Source organism: Oncorhynchus clarkii, chromosome 15, assembly GCF_045791955.1.
Source record: "Oncorhynchus clarkii lewisi isolate Uvic-CL-2024 chromosome 15, UVic_Ocla_1.0, whole genome shotgun sequence".
NCBI lineage: Eukaryota > Metazoa > Chordata > Actinopteri > Salmoniformes > Salmonidae > Oncorhynchus > Oncorhynchus clarkii.
The window spans coordinates 30339891-30357332 of NC_092161.1; the positions used below are offsets into that span (position 1 = coordinate 30339891).

Consider the following 17442-nt stretch of genomic DNA (forward strand, 5'->3'; position numbering starts at 1 on the left):
ATTTAACCTTTATTTAACTAGGCAAGTCAGTTAAGAACAAAATCTTATTTTCAATGACGGCCAAACCCGGACGACACTGGGCCAATTGTGCGCCACCCTATGGGACTCCCAATCACGGCCAGATGTGATACAGCCTGGAATCTATCCATGGACTGTAGTGATGCCTCTTACACTGTGATGCAGTGCCTTAGACCGCTGCGCCACTCGGGAGACACTGAAAGGTGAAAGTAATATGCTGTAAAGGGGTCGATTGGAATTCACTCCCCTCGAGTACTATCTCTCTTCAAGCCCTTGCAGCAGAGGAGGTCAGACCTGGTCTCAGCGGTGTCTTTCTGAAGGTCTCTTCCTGTTGGAGTTTCCTTCCAGTTCGGCTGTTGTTCTCTTCAAGCTCAGTACTAGAACAGTGGTAGCTGGCTCAGTGCAGTCTAGGGGAACATAACATTGTTATTCTATGGGGAGTTTCTGTATCCTCCCTTTGTCAACATCAGCTCAAAGGCGAAGGTAAGATGTTGTACAGGGGTTGAATAAAAACCATATTTTCTCTCATCAGAGTAGCAAAATCTCTAAGCATTATCCCTGTTACAATCTCTCTTCAAGCCCTTGCAGCACAAAAGGAGGGTAAGAACTCAGCGTTGTTTTGAAGGTCCTATCTACAATTGGAGTGTCCCTTCATGTTCTGCAAAATTGTTCCCTGGAGAGCTGCTTTGAATTTCAGTCCTCATTCCCAGTTGGTTGTGCAGATCAAATGTGATATCAGGTGATTTTTGGTGTCCTCTTCTTCCTTCTTCTTTTTCGATGCTGTCTTTGGCTAATTCCATTGGAGGAGGGTTTGGTTTTGAACATTAAAGAATTTTAAGACCCAATTGTCCAGTTAAGTACCATAAAAGGGGATGTTGTTTTGGTACCAACAGCTACTAATTCCAAATTACCAAAATCTCTCCCCACTCCAATCATGTTCCCACCCTTACCCTCCTCAATTTGCTTACATTGCTATAGAACCTGCAAAAAAAACGAGAGTAACAAACAAGAGCTGTCAGTTACAGAATGGATCAGATTTTGTAAAAGATCTGATAGGTATGACATAAAGTATGCAATATGACATTGTTTGATGACACAGTAATAAATGTATTTCATATCAGCATTTCTTATGGCATTTGCAACGGACACGGACTTAGGGGCGAGCCCGGTCCGACAGCCAGTCGTGCAGGAGGATCTGCTCCAGAACGGGCCTCTTCAGAGGGTCTTGCTTGAGGCACCAGCGGACCAGGTCTCTGCATTCTATGGAACAATAGGATTAGATAGAGTCACAAATGGTATCTTGTTACAGTAGAAAAAAGTATACAGAGAGAACAAACTTGTTGCAAACTTCAGTTTAAACTCTGTTAATCATGTATCCTACCCTAAACCATTTTTTTTATGCAAAATAGTTCAATTCTGTGTTTCTACTGTGTCGTCATCGCTTTGGATAGTGTGTAGATAAAGCACTGGTAATTGGACCCGTACCAAATTGCACCCTACTCCCTAAACACGCCTACTCTCCTCCCAGCTGCAACTATATACCTTTGGAGATCCCTCTCTTGAAGCGCAGGCGTCCTCGGATGATTTCGGCCTCCTTCCTGAAGGGCAGGTCACCGTTGACCAGGCCAAACAGAAGCACACCCAGGGACCAGATAGTGGCTTTCCGCCCCTGGTACTTTCCATCCAGAACCCACTCAGGGGGGGAGAACTCTGTAGTGCCTGAGACAGATGGGGGGGGGGGGGGGGGGGGGGGGGTGTTACATTCCTTTGCCTGAAGCTCACAACACCAATGCTATTCAGTCTTCGTCTCTTCTCACCAGCAAAGTCCCTGAAGAGTTTCTCCCTCAGCAGATCCCCGCAGCCGAAGTCGATGAGCTTGACGTTCAGAGTGTCCGTCTGCACCAGCAGGTTCTCCACTTTGATGTCGCGGTGGATGACGCCGCGGTCGCGGCAGTGCCGTACCGCCAGAACCACCTGGAGCATGATGACCCTCGCCATGGCCTCGTTGAGCTTCCCACCCATCGTCTCACAGTAGTCGTACAGGTCCATGCAGGAGGTGGGACGCTCCAGGACCAGGATGAACTTCCTTGGCTGCTCGAACCAATCCACCAGCTCCAGCACGTGTTCACAGACAGGGGGCCGCGACACGATCTGCATCAGGGCGACCTCCAGGGGCAGCCTGTGCGTTGTTCCAGGCTAAACGGGGGAAGGTTGATTAACAACCGTTTCATGCATTGGGAGTGCACAGTGGGCTGTTATATTGGTCTGACTGTACATACAATTATTAGGTAGGCTAGCACTCCGATGTGACTGTTTTTGTGGTTTGTTGGGTAGGCTCGTACACATTTATCAGACTGTACTTACAATTGTGAGGTAGTACTCTGATACACCCTTAGGAATGTACTTAATAGCGACCTGAGTGACAGAGAAGGGAGAAGCACGTTGTGAATAAACAACATAATTGTGGTAATGTCTTGTGCTGTGGATGGACAGATCTAAAGAGGGAGGAAAGAGATGGAGGGATGATTACTTCTCTCCCATCTTCCTTTCGTGTTCCCTCATAGACGGACCCACAGCCTCCTTGTCCCAGCAACTTGCCCACGTTATAGAGCGAGGTGAAACTGGCTGCAACACAAATGTCACAGTTAAGGACACGGCCCAGTCCCTCCCCTAACCACACACTGATTACCAGGCTATTCAATGTCTAACAGGCTTCATTGAGGACAATAACCAGATCTAGAAGAGCACAAACAGAGCAATAAAACTAATCAGACAGGGGGCTTTATTGTACACTTGACTTACTGTAAGTCAGCCCTGTAGGCCTTTAGGTATTTGCATTTTACAACAATTGGCCACAGTTGAATTATCTCATTGAAACACTCTGTGGTGTCTGGTCACTCAAACCTAAGGCAAATTATAACCGATGTGTCTGACCTCTGCGTGGTGGGTTGCGCCGGACTTTGGTCTTGTGTTTATCACAGACTTCTGAACCTTTAGAGTCAGTTCTCTCGCTGCTGGTGGATGCATCTGTTGATGTGGAGGAGCCAAAGGAGCTGTATGACCCGGATGCCATGGTGACCTTGATCTTCTTAGCAGCCCTAAGGTCGTCTGAATCCAGATCTTGGAAAAAAGTCATCCTTTTCCTCTTTGATCCCATGTCGCATTGGGTTCCCTTGTCCTCCATCTTGGGGGTTGGTAGGCCCTTTTTCCTTGGCATCTTTGAAATTGCCCTGGTCTCCATAGGAGTGGGCCAGTCAGGGTCAGCCTCACTCTCAATCTGCAGTTTCTGGAGAGTGCTCTGTGTCAATTGAGGACAAGGGAGCACCAAGGAAACCATTTTGGTTATGGCCTGCTGGCTGGACCGTTTTTTGGTTGGGCGTTTGCCCCTGTCCACATTGAACCTGCTCTTCCTCTTCATTCTCAGCCCCTTGTTCTGAAACAGTCAGACAGTCCTAACATTTTATTTTGGGATGTTTGTGATAACCTTTATGAGAAAATAGTGTGATTTGCAAGTGCACCAATAAGCCACCTTGCCATTGTAATAGATATATATAAGCCCTGTCCAGAACAGAGACAAACCAAGAGCCACTAGGCCCCATAAAATTGTGTAGGTCTGAAAGGATTTGATTGCTTAAGCAATATGGTGAAAACAATTATATTCAGCCTATTCTAGGGTAAAACAAACCAATTGAAAGAAAGTTCAAGCTCATACTTGAACTTTGATACTATTTTTCACATTTTGCAGTCGTTTTTGGGACATGCTGTTGACATCGAAGACACCATTTACACACTTTTTTCTCACCATAACCTATTCTGTTGAATTCAGTCCTGGGTTCAAATGCTATTTTAAATCTTTCAAATACTTTGCAAAGTAACACTGAACACCACTCTCTGAGCCATATGCACAAAAAATATATATAATTCACACATGTTTAATACACACATGAAGTAGGACAGATGTAAACACCCACCTATTTATTATTATTACTATGACTGTTTGCTTTAGCCTACCTCAACCCAGTTCTGGTTGGATTATCATTGAAGTCAATCAAATGTAGAACCTACCAGGAGTGTGAATATAGAAAGTTGTTCCGGTGAGGTGGTGGACCCGTTTGATTGATTTGTCCATCAAAATGTCTATATATATATATATATATATATACATATATATGTCAGACATGATGTCATCTGGCACAACTTTGTCACACAGTTGATGTCACAATAGCTCACTCTTAACAACAACGCGGCCAGTCCCGGCGACAGTAACCCCCACGCTTGTTGTTAAAAAAAAATACTCCTGAATATATAAATAAACATTTTATTCAGGTTTTTTTAAATGAAAAATAATCCTGTAAATTTTCAACCAATTATTGAGCCCCTGGCGTCAACGTCATCAATTGTAACCTGACACTTAGGCCGGGGGTGGCATTTGAAATACACTGCATCTGGGTTTACACGAACAGTCAATTTGAAGAGGCTAGAACACACAGCCAGATCTCGGATTAAGGAAAACTTCGTGTATATAAGGTTCTCGCTGTAGAGTTGGCTAGCTAGCAGCTGGAAACGAGTCGACTTGAAGTGGTTAATGTTAAACCCTTAGCTAGCTAACTTAGCTCACGTAAACAGAATTCCAAAGGCACCATCAGGAAAGAGTGTTGTGTCAACGTATTTGGCCATAACGGATAGTAGTGACTCTGTTGATGCTAGTTAACGTTAGCTCATATACAAAATAACTGAGTCTGGTACCTCGGATAGTAAAGAAAGGTAGCTAGTTAGCTAATCATTTCTCAACTAGAGTTTTGTTGTGGAGCTAGCGAGTTAATTTACGTGGCTTGTTGTGGACCTGATTATTCATTTCAGAACTACTAACGGGGGCTTGTTGTGCCAGCTAACGACGTTAGTTAGCCCTGGATACGTCGACTGTCCACTCTTTGCAGTTTAAACCACTAACGACATGGGTCTTATATTTGCCAAACTGTGGAGTTTCTTTTGCAATCAAGGTGAGTACTTATCTACCAGCTAACATTTTTAGCTTGCTAGTAGCTAACTAGTACGTTAGCTAGTATACACACAATAATATGGGGCCTTCATCAGTAACGTTAGTTAGTTAGTTGGCTAGCTAACGTTTTTGGTTGCCAGCTGTTCTTCGTCCGGATGTGTAGTTAACGTTATTCCTTGACAATGGCTGCATGCAAAACAACACATAGTAGTGGTCTAGTTAGTTGGCTAACTATTTATTTATTGTAGCTCAATGTTAGGGAGTTACCGTCGGCAACATAATATAATGGTGGTAGAGGTTCACAGAATCAGCCAGCTAAGGATACTGTTAGATGTAACGGTAACACTCAAATAGCCACATGTTTGAGAGGAATAATGTGCAGTCTGTGGTCCAATTTCGGACTTGCTGTTTAGGCTACTGTTTCTGTTGACTTTGAGAAATGGACACACGGGACAAGGATGTGGAAGGATGTGGAAGTCGGTTTGGAGTTTTATAGGGCTAAATGGATAACAAAGACGTGTTGTAATGGCCCTTTCCTGTCTTTTCAATCCTGCAGAGAAAGAACACGTCAATATAATGGAATTGGGCAGAGCCTTTAAAAAAAAATTTAACTAGGCAAGTCTTTTAAGAACAAATGTTTATTTACAATGACGGCCTAGGAACAGTGGGTTAACTGCCTTGTTTAGAAACAGAACGACAGATTTATACCGTGTCTGCTCGGGGATTCGATCTAGCAACCTTTCAGTTACTGGCCAAATGCTCTAACCTCTAGGTTACCTCCCTCCCCCTTAAACCTGGTCCCATATCTGTTTGTGCTCTTCCCAACTACATTTCTCATTGTCAAGCCAAACATGACAATGAGGGACAAGGAGTTGGCCTGATGATAGCACAAACAGACTGGCACTCATGCTAGCCTGGTCCCAGATCTGTATACCAATGGAGGTCATCTATAGTAGAACAACTCTCATACTACTGTCCCGCAATGTTGGACCATAACGTAATCCTGTGGAATTGTGTATCCCATTGGCCTAATCCCTCAGTGAGACAGAAGAGGACCAGTGAATTGCTAATCCCAGCCTCCAGTGTTTTAGACTAGAGGACTTTAACAGGTCAAAAAAGTTCTTCAGAAATGGATCCATGGCATTCCCACCTGACCTGATATGCATAAATAAATAAAAATATAGACCCGTTCCGAATGGACTCTAGGACAGTCGGACCTGTTACGAACAGACCAGTGCTCATTTAGGTCCGAGAGTAGAAAGAGGGAGCGAGAGAACCCCAAGCTGGGCGCTGCCAGCGACATCAATAAACGAGCTAACTTGGCCAAATGATCCAGTTACTTGCCCTTAAACTGAAAATATATAGATTTGTTGTTTCAATGTGTAGCATATTCAACACTTTATAGCCTATTTGATTAGTTTCTACTTTCTGAAAACAATTGTCCACCTCATGTTTCAGATGTAGGAGATTTGAGCGCTAAATGCATCAGTATGATATATATATATTATAAAAAAGTATAAAGGAAGGCATAGGTGTCCATTTATTTAAAAAAATAAGTATAAAGGAAGAGCTATAAGAAATACACTGCTCAAAAAAATAAAGGGAACACTTAAACAACACAATGTAACTCCAAGTCAATCACACTTCTGTGAAATCAAACTGTCCACTTAGGAAGCAACACTGATTGACAAATTTCACATGCTGTTGTGCAAATGGAATAGACAACAGGTGGACATTTTAGGCAATTAGCAAGACACCCCCAATAAAGGAGTGGTCCTGCAGGTGATAACCACAGACCACTTCTCAGTTCCTATGCTTCCTGGCTGATGTTTTGGTCACTTTTGAATGCTGGCGGTGCTTTCACTCTAGTGGTAGCATGAGATGGAGTCTACAACCCACACACGTGGCTCAGGTAGTGCAGTTTATCCAGGATGGCACATCAATGCGAGCTGTTGCAAGAAGGTTTGCTGTGTCTGTCAGCGTAGTCTCCAGAGCATGTGACAGTCTGGAGACACCGTGGAGAACGTTCTGCTGCCTGCAACATCCTCCAGCATGACTGGTTTGGCGATGGGTCAGTCATGGTGTGGGGTGGCATTTCTTTGGGGGGCCGCACAGCCCTCCATGTGCTTGCCAGAGGTAGCCTGACTGCCATTAGGTACCGAGATGAGATCCTCAGACCCCTTGTGAGACCATATGCTGGTGCGGTTGGCCCTGGGGTTCCTCCTAATGCAAGACAATGCTAGACCTCATGTAGCTGGAGTGTGTCAGCAGTTCCTGCAAGAGGAAGGCATTGATGCTATGGACTGGCCCGTCCGTTCCCCAGACCTGAATCCATTTGAGCACATCTGGGACATCATGTCTCGCTCATTCCACCAACGCCACGTTGCACCACAGACTGTCCAGGAGTTGGCGGATGCTTTAGTCCAGGTCTGGGAGGAGATCCCTCAGGAGACCATCCGCCACCTCATCAGTAGCATGCCCAGGCGTTGGAGGGAGGTCATACAGGCACGTGGAGGCCACACACACTACTGTGCCTCATTTTGACTTGTTGTAAGGACATTACATCAAAGTTGGATCAGCCTGTAGTGTGGTTTTCCACTTTAATTTTGAGTGCGACTCCAAATCCAGACCTCCATGGGTTGATAAATTTGATTTCCATTGATCATTTTTGTGTGATTTTGTTGTCAGCACATTCAACTATGTAAAGAAAAAAGTATTTAATAAGAATATTTCATTCATTCAGATCTAGGATGTGTTATTTTAGTGTTCCCTTTATTTTTTTGAGCAGTGTATAAAGTGTCGCTGGTTCGCAGTTGTCCAACTGAATGTATCTTCCGCATTTAACACAACCCCTTGGTTAAATGCCCGGGGATTCGATCCTGCAACCTTCCGGTTACTGGCCCAACACTCTAACCACTAGGTTACCTGGTGCCCCATTAGCTAAGCCTAATAGCTAGGTATACCAAACCTTCACAGAAGTTAATTTTGATATTACCCTAATAAAGTTAAGTCAAGTCATTGTTTACAGGGAAAATACAAACAGGTTATTATATTGCAGCATTAAATTGAGTTTTGCATCTTGCCCTTTTTTAGTTTTTTCCTTTTCATGGTTTGAGTGAGTGTAGCCCTAGGCCTTCTGATAATTGTTATATTGCAGCAAATGTAACATTACTCTAAATTTGGCCAAAGAAAATGGCTGAACAGAATGATACAAAACATTTAAATAACTGGTTTAAACCTTGAACAGGCCTATATTGCAGTAATTACCAATAAATGTGAGTGCCTACTGTAGGCCTACCCAACAAATGACAGCAATAGGCAAATGTTATTTTATAACAGGCCTACTTATAACCTAAATACAGAGAACAAAAGACAGAATTTAATTTGGGCAACAAAATGATAACATTTTTGCAAATTTCAAGAACTGGTTTATGTTATTAAATAGGCTAATAATAATATACAAAAATAATAAAACAAATGATAATGGGTACCAAAACAAATAGGTTAGAAAACTGCATCAAACCTGAATAGTGAGTTCCATTTGGCCGTGCCAACCTTCTTCTCATCTTTCTCCACTACAATATTAAACTTGTCCCTGAGGACATTGCTCCTTTCTCGCTCTCTCTCAGCAGCAGGCGGACGTGAGGCGAGCAGCCGGAATCACTTTCAGCTGGACAGAAGCTATATGTTTTTGAGTTGCAGTTGGCTGACAACAATAAAGCTTGTGCGGTTCTTGTCTGTCTCACGCACATTACATTTAAGAGGACTGGTCCAGATGACAAATCAATTTTAATTGCACAGATCCATGGCAATTTTATATCAGATCCGAGAGACAAGTCAGAATTTACCATTTCGGGGGCTTAGAACTCTACCAGTTTCACTCACATCAACAGAGTTAATGGTAGTGAGATTACTACTAGGATGGATGCTTGTGGAATGTGCATTCTGGACCACTTCCATCATGGTGTTTGTCATATTGAAAACGTTTGATTTTGTTTGAATGGAAAATAGAGTTCACACCAGTCCATGGATATGGAAATGTTGGTTAGTGTTCTTTGCATGTAATAAAGTCTCAACTCTCTCTGTGAGCTTTTTTTGGCCGGGCCAATCCACATCCACAACAAGGTAGCTATCCTCTCAGGAAGCAATAGCTGTGGAACATCTGACGACATCATCTGTTGTGTGCCAAAGCCTGTCAAAGTCATCAGCCTTCTGATAGTACTACCTTCCTCCTTGTCACCCATGGGCTTCAAAGGTGAAGTCCCCTATGGGGGATATTCTAACACAGACGTGCCAACTTTGATTCAGGCTTTGGTCTGCCAGCCACCTCTGTATGACAGTGGAGTGTTAAAGGCCCTAAAGCAACACAGAAGCTAAAGACCCTGTATGGTGATTTTGGGGGGTGGGCTACTTGCACTTGTGTTAAGCCAGCTAAAGCTAGGAGAGAATTTGCTTGAAGATGTAGGCTAATTAGCTTTGAAAATGGCTCTGGTGTGAAGTTTCCCGTAGGTACAGATCTAGGATCAGCTTCCCCTCCCTTAATCTTAGTGTGGCAAGAAGGTAGTGTATCTTTGGAAGGGAAACTGTAACCTGTGCACACTTTCTTTGTTGCAGAACACAAGGTGATTATTGTCGGGTTGGACAATGCTGGAAAGACCACCATACTGTACCAATTGTGAGTACTTAAAAAAACGTTTTAACCTTTATTTAACTAGGCAAATTCTTATTTACAATGACGGCCAGACGCTGGACCAATTGTGCTCCGCCCTATGGGACTCAAAATTACATCTAGATGTGATACAGCCTGGATTAGAACCAGGGACTATAGTGACACTTCTTACCCTGCGATGCAGTGCCTTAGACTGCTGCTCCACTCGGGACTACTACAATTTCCCCCCCCCCCCTTGTCTACTGTCTCCATGTATCTTCAACTAAAACTCAATAGTTTTTCTATGTTTAGGGAAAACTCCTGGCCATCCTACTAATGACTGTTGCTCTCTGAGGTAGATGACTGCAACGTTTTTGTAACTTCCTCCTCAGTCTGATGAACGAGGTGGTCCATACCTCGCCCACCATCGGGAGTAATGTGGAGGAGATAGTGGTGAAGAACACCCACTTCCTCATGTGGGACATCGGGGGACAGGAGTCTCTCCGCTCCTCCTGGAACACCTATTACTCCAACACAGAGGTAAGTTACACCCACCACCCCAGCATACTCTACTCACCCAGTGGCCAGTGCTGTACGTTTTAGTGGTAGCAGACAGACGGTGCATCAAGGTCCAGTGGTGTCTGTTGTAAATAGTGGGGCTCCTAATCCCTAATAGATGCTGTCAGAGAGGGGAACAAAAGTATTACCCAGCTGCCGTGTTTGTTCAGAGCACAGACGGACCAAAGGGGCGTCCCCGGGTTCAAAGGTCACGCTGACAGAGGCCTGTCTGAAAGGCATGTTTTGCCTCAGCAGCTTATGGTAAGAGTGAGGGGAAGAGGAGGATGAGGAATGTGGCTCTTCATTGGAGCTCTGTTTTAAAACCCCCCCAGTAGGACTCTTCAAACCGTATCACACACTCTTGCCAATTCTGGAACCTGACATCTGCTATGCTCTGTTCACATGCTCACTTCAGCACAAACACTGCATCCACATCTGCTATGCTCTCTGAACGATACACAATGAGTCATTAGCATGCTAGCCACCAGCCCCGGAGCAAGCCCAATTGTGAGGGTCTCCGCTCGGAAATATCCACCCACCATGTTTCACTGTACCTGTTCTAAATGGCATCTGAAAAGATGAAGTGTCCTATTGAATCTATTGGCTTCTATGGAAGTCATGAGCTTGTTTCACCAGCCATCTGTGCTCTGTCTCTGTAACTTGTCTGTTGCTGTACTTGTCTTCCCAGTCGCACGTGGCCAATCATTCCAAATCCCTCTCGTTCACTCAACGAGTACGAGCATAGTGTCTTGCTGGTGACAAACCTAATGGCCGTGTCCAATATCTGTCTTGCCTAGTACTTATTTAAACTGCGTACTTTGTAATAATGTTACTGTAGTGAACAAAATATAAACACAGCATACAACAATTGCAAAGATTTTACTGAGTTCATAACGAAGTCAGCAAATCAAAATAAATTAGGTCCTAATCTATGGATTTCACATGAATGGGAATAGAGGGATGCATCTGTTGGTCACAGATACCTTAAAAGAAAAAGGTAGGCCCGTGGCTTAGAAAACCAGTCCGTATCTGGCCACCATTTACCTCATGCAGCGCGACACATCTCCTTCGCATAGAGTTGATCAGGCTGTTGATTGTGGAATGTTGTCCCAGTCATCTTAAATGGATGTGTGAAGTTGCTGGAACTGGAACTCGCTGTCATACATGTCGACCCAGAGCATCCCAAACATGCTCAATGTGTGACATGTCTGAGTTTACAGGCCATGGCAGAACTGGGACATTTTCAGCTTCCAGGAATTGTGTACAGATCCTTGTGACATGAGGCCATGCATTATCATGCTGAAACATGGTGATTGAGGCAGATGAATGGCACGACAATGGGCCTCAGGATCTCGTCACGCTTATCACTCTGCATCGATAAAATGCAATTGTGTTTGTTGTCCGTAGCTTATGCCTGCCCATAACAACCCCATTTTTTTGGGGGGGTCATTTTTATTAGGCTCCCCATTAGCTAACGCTATAACGCTAGCTAATCTTCCTGTGGTCCAAGACCAATTAATGAGACATTAAACAATTACAAATCAAGACTTCAAACATTTAACAAGTAGACAATACAGACAGGAAACACTTAACATTCAGCTGATGCCTTCTATTTCCTGTCCAGTGATATGGTCTATCGCATTAGATGTTCTTGTGTAGTTGTGTGTGACAACTGCACATTTTAGAGATGCCTTTTATTGTCCCCAGCACAACGGGCACATGTGTTATGATAATGCTGTTTAATCAGCTTCTTGATATGCAAAATCTTTGGGATCCTAAGTGGCTCTTTGCAAGAGGCGTTACCAAAGTCCCTGGTTCGAATCCAGGCTGTATCACATCTGTCCGTGATTGGGAGTTCCATAGGGTGGCACAATTGGCCCAGCATCTGGGTTTGGCTTGGGTAGGCAGTCATTGTACATTTTGTTCTTAACTGCCTTGCCAAGTTAAATAAAAAAAAACTGGCAGGTGGATTATCTTGGCAAAGGAGAAATGCTCACCATCAGGGATGTAAAACCAATTTGTGCTCAATTTCTGGGATCTTTTATTTCAGCTCATGAAACATGGGACCAACGTTTGACCTTTTTTGTTCAGTGTACATACTATTTAGAACGAACTGTTTAGTGAAAAAGTATGCAGTAAGCAACAAATAAACATAAATACTCATCTATCCTGAGAAGGCGTGATCTAATGCACAATCACGCAAGTATAGAGTACCCCTATTCTTATCAGCTGTTGTCAAACACGGGTGGGTGTGAAAAGACTATTCTCTTCCTCAAGGGTGCAACGAAGTCTCCTAGATGAAAAGCTGAAATGAGTATGACATCCTGGCATTTTTAAAGCATACATTTTTTTCTAAATATCACATACTATCTATTTTCGCACACCTCAAAAGCCTACTATTTAGTACGCAAGTACGTGTTTTCGGAAATGTCTACTTTCCTCTTGCAGGATTTATAAAGTGATTTCAGTTGGCATTTTCTGTCTCCTGTAATTCCCAGTTTATCATCTTGGTGGTGGACAGCACAGACCGAGAGAGGCTGGTGATCTCTAAAGAGGAGCTCTATAAGATGTTGGCTCATGAGGTTCGTATATTAACCCCCCAGTACTCTGACCTTCATTCACACGCATGCTGGCACATAAAACTGGTGGGAAACCATACAGAACTAGTCTTGTCTTATCTCTGTATTTTATTTTTTATTTTTTTGCTAGCCAAAAAAAAAAGGAGCTTGTCTCACAAGTCCACATGAGTGATTCCTAGTTCCCTCCGTCACATTGTTTAGGGGAAGTTTCCGTTGTGCTTGGTTGCGTCCCAAATGGTGCCCTTTTCCCTATATAGTGCCATAAGGCTCTAGTCAAAATGAATGCACTAAAAAGGGAATAGAGTGCCAGTTGGGACGCATGTTGTAGTGGAAGTTGCATTGTTCTCTTTGCCCCTTCTTTCTTCCCAGGACCTAAGAAAGGCAGCTTTGTTGATATTTGCCAACAAGCAGGATATGAAGGACTGCATGTCGGCGGCGGAAATCTCCAAATACCTCACCCTCAGCTCCATCAAAGACCACCCCTGGCACATCCAGTCGTGCTGCGCACTCACAGGAGAAGGGTGAGAGGGGCCTTGGCATCACGCGGACACACACACAACCTTAACACTGTCCCATTCCTTTCTATAGCCTATGTGATACGCCTCTTAACATTACTTCTTCTGAAACTTCAAAAGGGATCTGCAACTTAGACTGTTCATCATTTTTTCTTTTCAGCTTATGCCAAGGCCTGGAGTGGATGACCTCGAGGGCGGGACTAAGATAGCCCCTTCTCCCTCATTGGATGTTGAACTGACTGACTACCGTTCTCACCTATCTGGTGGTATCTCAGCCTCTCCCTATTGGCTTCTTAAAAACAAAACAAAATTGTTCAATTTTGAGCTTAAGGCTGCACGGGAAGCAAGTGTTGCGTCTCTCCCTGCTACATCAACTTGACCTCGCCTGGGTTGTGTTCATTCGGCACCCAACAGAAGAAAACAAACCAAAACAGGGAGGGACTTCCAGAACTTGTCCAATTAGAAATGCTCCTTTCCATTACGTTTTTGCTACGATGTGCTGTAATGAATACCACACTATTATAAGGTCCTTGTTAACTGGACCCTCTTACTAAACCACATGGACTTTTTGCTACCTGGATGTGATCAAGCTGATGGTAAACTGCAGTAGAACCACAGCCAGAAAGAACACTTCTCCTCTAAGACTGGAATACTAAGTGTCCACTTGAAGCGATGGACACACCATCACCACTACATATCATGATTATATATCATAATGCCATATTAGGACCTGGATTAACATTTAGGTCTCTTGAATGTTCTGTGCGGAAGTGTTTCATCAATCATGTATTCATTTGTCTGTCTATTTTGATGCCTACTATACAGAGGTCTATACCAAACAGTGTTTACCTACTCACTTATGGTAGTCAGGTTAACTTACTTAGGTTGGGGAAAGGAAGGGCTTTATCATGGTGAATGGACACCGGGTAGTATCAGTAACACTGGTATTCTATGTTGGTTACAGGAGTGGAAGTCTGTTACAATACATGTGTTTTGGTTTAGGCCTATGTGTGCAGGATGGCATGTTCAAGATGTTTTTAACTACTTTTTGGTGCGTTTTTTTTATTTCATGGTGAGTTGTCGTCGGGGCTTATTATACATGGTCAGAGGGTTCTGTTCAAAAGTAGTGCCCTATATAGGGTGCCGTTTGGGATGCACACTGGGTACAAGCCTCGTGGTGCTTGTTTCTTTGACTGTGGGAGCCAATGTATTATTGGGAATAGTCGTATTGCATTTGACTTCTCAAGCGAATGTCGCTGGGATCTGTTTTTCTTAGCACTCATTCACACCGGAAACAAATGGGGTGCTAACTAGTGCTGAGCGATCAACCAAAATGTTTGTTTTTTTTGTTTTTTAAACCGCTAATTGACCAACTTTGGTTCAATTATTTGAATTCCATGTAATCTAGCCCGATCTGTGCGACGTATTTTCCAAAAGGCCAATATTCATAGTTTAGTGCAGAAAACGTGATAATTAACTACAATGACCATTATGCATAATCCTACTTTTCAGTTTTTTTTCCGTTACTCCTGCTATGTTAGGTTAGTGTGGGGCAGACACTTAGACCGAGAAATGCATGATCAAGAGGGATAGAGAGCAGTTGCTTCGTGACCTGAAAATACATTTATCTAAGTGATTGATAGTATGCCTTATTTCCATTGAAGAACTACTAAAATAGTGTTTTTTTGTCAGACAGCATAGGCAGCAGCTCTTTAGAGATGAGGAGATTTGGAATTAAAGTCATCAAATAAAACAAATGTAATATACAGAATGAAATATTTTAAAGTAATAAATAAAGTGATACGCAGTAACTTGGCAGTCACTACTAATAATGGGAATTTTAATAATTGTTTTCTGTTAACATTTAACCCACAGTGCATTTAATGTTAAAATTGTATCAACTGAAAACTGTGATTATTGGAAAAAAAATAATCAAACCGAAACCATACAGACCTCAAATGCAGTAATCGCTCGGCACTAGTGCCAACCAACCACTACCGTGGTAATATCAGTGTTCAAAGCTCAAGTTTCATACCAGTATTGTACACATGTCGATGCAGCATTTTGATTAGATTATTTTAGCATTTTGTGTATATACATCTCAAGTATGTGTTGAGATGTCGAACTGAGCAGGTCAGTAATTGCAGCTACATTTGTTAGTGTATCACCTTATTCTGACAGAAATGACTCCGTAGAGTTAAAGTAGCCTGAGTGTCAGTCTGTTTGTGCTATCACGCCACCTCCTTGTTTTAGCTTGACAAGGACATCAATGGAGTTTGCAAAAGCACTAATGGATCTGGGACCAGGCAAGCGTTAGATATATGGTAGTCTTTGTGCATTTTTGACTGCAGTGTGTCGGAACATGCCATCCAGTCCCCATCAGCTTATGTTGCGTACCCTCAAAACAGCTAGCCTGATCCCAGATTTGTTTGGGTTTTAGCCAACTTCTCTAGTTAGAGAAATTGGCTGAAGCACACAGGTCTGGGACCAGGCTACTGACAGGCCTCAAAAGGAGTCAGGGTTAGGGCTTCTCCTGTGTCAAATGTGCCACATGTCAGACAGACTCGCATGTGAATGAATGGGATGTTGATGCTCTTCTTATGTCTGAATGTCTGTCTGCTTGCCCTGACAATATTTTATCCCTTGTTCCCGCTGTATCAAGATTCTCAGTCTAGAATCAGCCACATTCCACAATCTTACTCATTGTGGATGGAACCACTAAATTGATCCTAAATTGGCACTCCTACTCTGAGAAGCATGCTACATATGGCCTCTCACCACCAGGATTTGTTACGACATTGGCCTGATGGGTGAGTTCTTTTAAATAGCTAACAGATCTATGCACGTGTCACTTTGCAGGTGTGTGTGGTGAAGTCGAGGAAACAACTTCAGTCTTTTCATTGGGACTAGATTCAGAGTAGCTCAGGGTCCGGTTTCCCCAAAGTACCTTAAGGCTACGTTCATCATTAGGACCTTCGTAGGAGCATCGTTAAATCTCTTAAGCTGTTTCCCAAAACCACCGTTTTAATAAAGCTGCTCTTAAACACTTATTTACCCACAACATCAGGCCACTTGTAGAACAGCTAAGTATGTCGTTAGATCCTTTTTATTGGCCTTCTGCGTGATAAATACAGTATAGGCTACAGACCTAATATACTGTATTTGAATATATAGCTAATTTTAGACTAGCCTTCCGTCTAATATTTGCCAAATCTTGAATTAGTGCGTTTTATAGGGTAAACATTAGAATAAGCCGCCTCAATATTTGTAGCCATAGACAATAAATAACATCTCTCTAGGAGCTGATCCCTCGTCAATAATTCTAATGTTAAGATTGGAAAGGCAGAACGCTGCTCTGAGAAGGGCAGTATCAACACAGGCCTCAATGCACTTATTGAACATACTCTGTGGTGGTTTGTGAAAAGCATGTTATAGCTTTGACTGTTGTAGGGAAGATTAAAACGGTCATAAGCCTACGTTTCAGTGGGAAACTGGGCCCTGGTCCATCGCGCGACAAGTTACAAAGAGCAGTGGCGTCCACCCTGGTCCGGGAGAGTATCTGAGTCCACTGGTTTTAATTGACACACAGTTAGCATTATGTGAAACCGATGGACCCAGGATGTGTCCCAAATGGCTCCATATTCCCTATAGTGTACTACTAGCAGTAGAGTGCCATTTGGAATTGGGACACATACCCTGTCTCTTCAGAATCATAGTGCATTCCATTGGTATCTAGTGCTTTATACTCTGTCAGACAGTGGAATGGTCAGACACTTGAATCAGGATGATAATGACATGTATGATCTGGGTTGCACATTTCAGTTTTATTTTTAAATAAAATATTGTATTTTGAAATGTGAATCTGGTTTGTTCACTGACTAGGCCCAGAAGGCTGCGATTTGCTTTTCAATGTTTCAGGCATCCACAGCTGGCTGCCAGCAGTCTCATACTGTTTATACCCTCTCATGGGTGAAGACCTGATGAACATATGAGGACATCTGCAGAGACCCTTCTCAGAACAGAGAACCTAGCAGCTGTCATGACCAAGGCTGCGTTTACACAGGCAGCCCAATTCTGACATTTCTTTCACTAATTGGTATTTTGACCAATCAGATCTGAATAAGT

The 17442-nt window shown here is 43.2% G+C and overlaps 2 protein-coding genes across 3 annotated transcripts; one reads left to right on the forward strand and one right to left on the reverse strand.

The window, feature by feature from the left end:
* Positions 1-1171: 1171 nt before the first annotated feature.
* On the reverse strand, positions 1172-3778 carry LOC139366834 (serine/threonine-protein kinase pim-3-like). Its single transcript, XM_071104528.1, has 7 exons — positions 3731-3778; positions 2953-3451; positions 2549-2643; positions 2383-2433; positions 1836-2214; positions 1561-1737; positions 1172-1278 (listed from the first exon to the last, which is right to left on the reverse strand). The coding sequence occupies exons 1-7, from the start codon at positions 3776-3778 to the stop codon at positions 1172-1174; spliced, it is 1356 nt and encodes a 451-aa protein (XP_070960629.1).
* A 649-nt stretch (positions 3779-4427) lies between these two features.
* Positions 4428-17172, forward strand: LOC139367197 (ADP-ribosylation factor-like 8). Of its 2 annotated transcripts, XM_071105363.1 has the most exons (7): positions 4457-4782; positions 4879-5018; positions 9632-9692; positions 10058-10205; positions 12722-12805; positions 13172-13323; positions 13478-17172. In XM_071105363.1, the coding sequence occupies exons 2-7, from the start codon at positions 4973-4975 to the stop codon at positions 13524-13526; spliced, it is 540 nt and encodes a 179-aa protein (XP_070961464.1). In that variant the 5' UTR covers positions 4457-4782; positions 4879-4972; the 3' UTR covers positions 13527-17172. The 2 variants fall into 2 exon arrangements, with proteins under 2 accessions (XP_070961462.1, XP_070961464.1); XM_071105361.1 differs by having other exon boundaries at positions 4428-5018.
* Positions 17173-17442: the final 270 nt, after the last annotated feature.

Excerpts from the sequence above, each read along its gene's own strand:
- LOC139367197 (XM_071105361.1), top strand. The coding sequence starts at position 4,973 with ATGGGTCTTATATTTGCCAAACTGTGGAGTTTCTTTTGCAATCAAG. Across the intron at positions 5,019-9,631 it reads GAGTTTCTTTTGCAATCAAG|AACACAAGGTGATTATTGTC; the intron begins GTGAGTACTTAT and ends TCTTTGTTGCAG. Across the intron at positions 10,206-12,721 it reads CCTATTACTCCAACACAGAG|TTTATCATCTTGGTGGTGGA; the intron begins GTAAGTTACACC and ends TGTAATTCCCAG.
- LOC139366834 (XM_071104528.1), bottom strand. The coding sequence starts at position 3,778 with ATGTCCCAAAAACGACTGCAAAATGTGAAAAATAGTATCAAAGTTCAA. Across the intron at positions 2,644-2,952 it reads GCGCAACCCACCACGCAGAG|CCAGTTTCACCTCGCTCTAT; the intron begins GTCAGACACATC and ends TTTGTGTTGCAG. Across the intron at positions 1,279-1,560 it reads CAAGAGAGGGATCTCCAAAG|AATGCAGAGACCTGGTCCGC; the intron begins GTATATAGTTGC and ends ATTGTTCCATAG.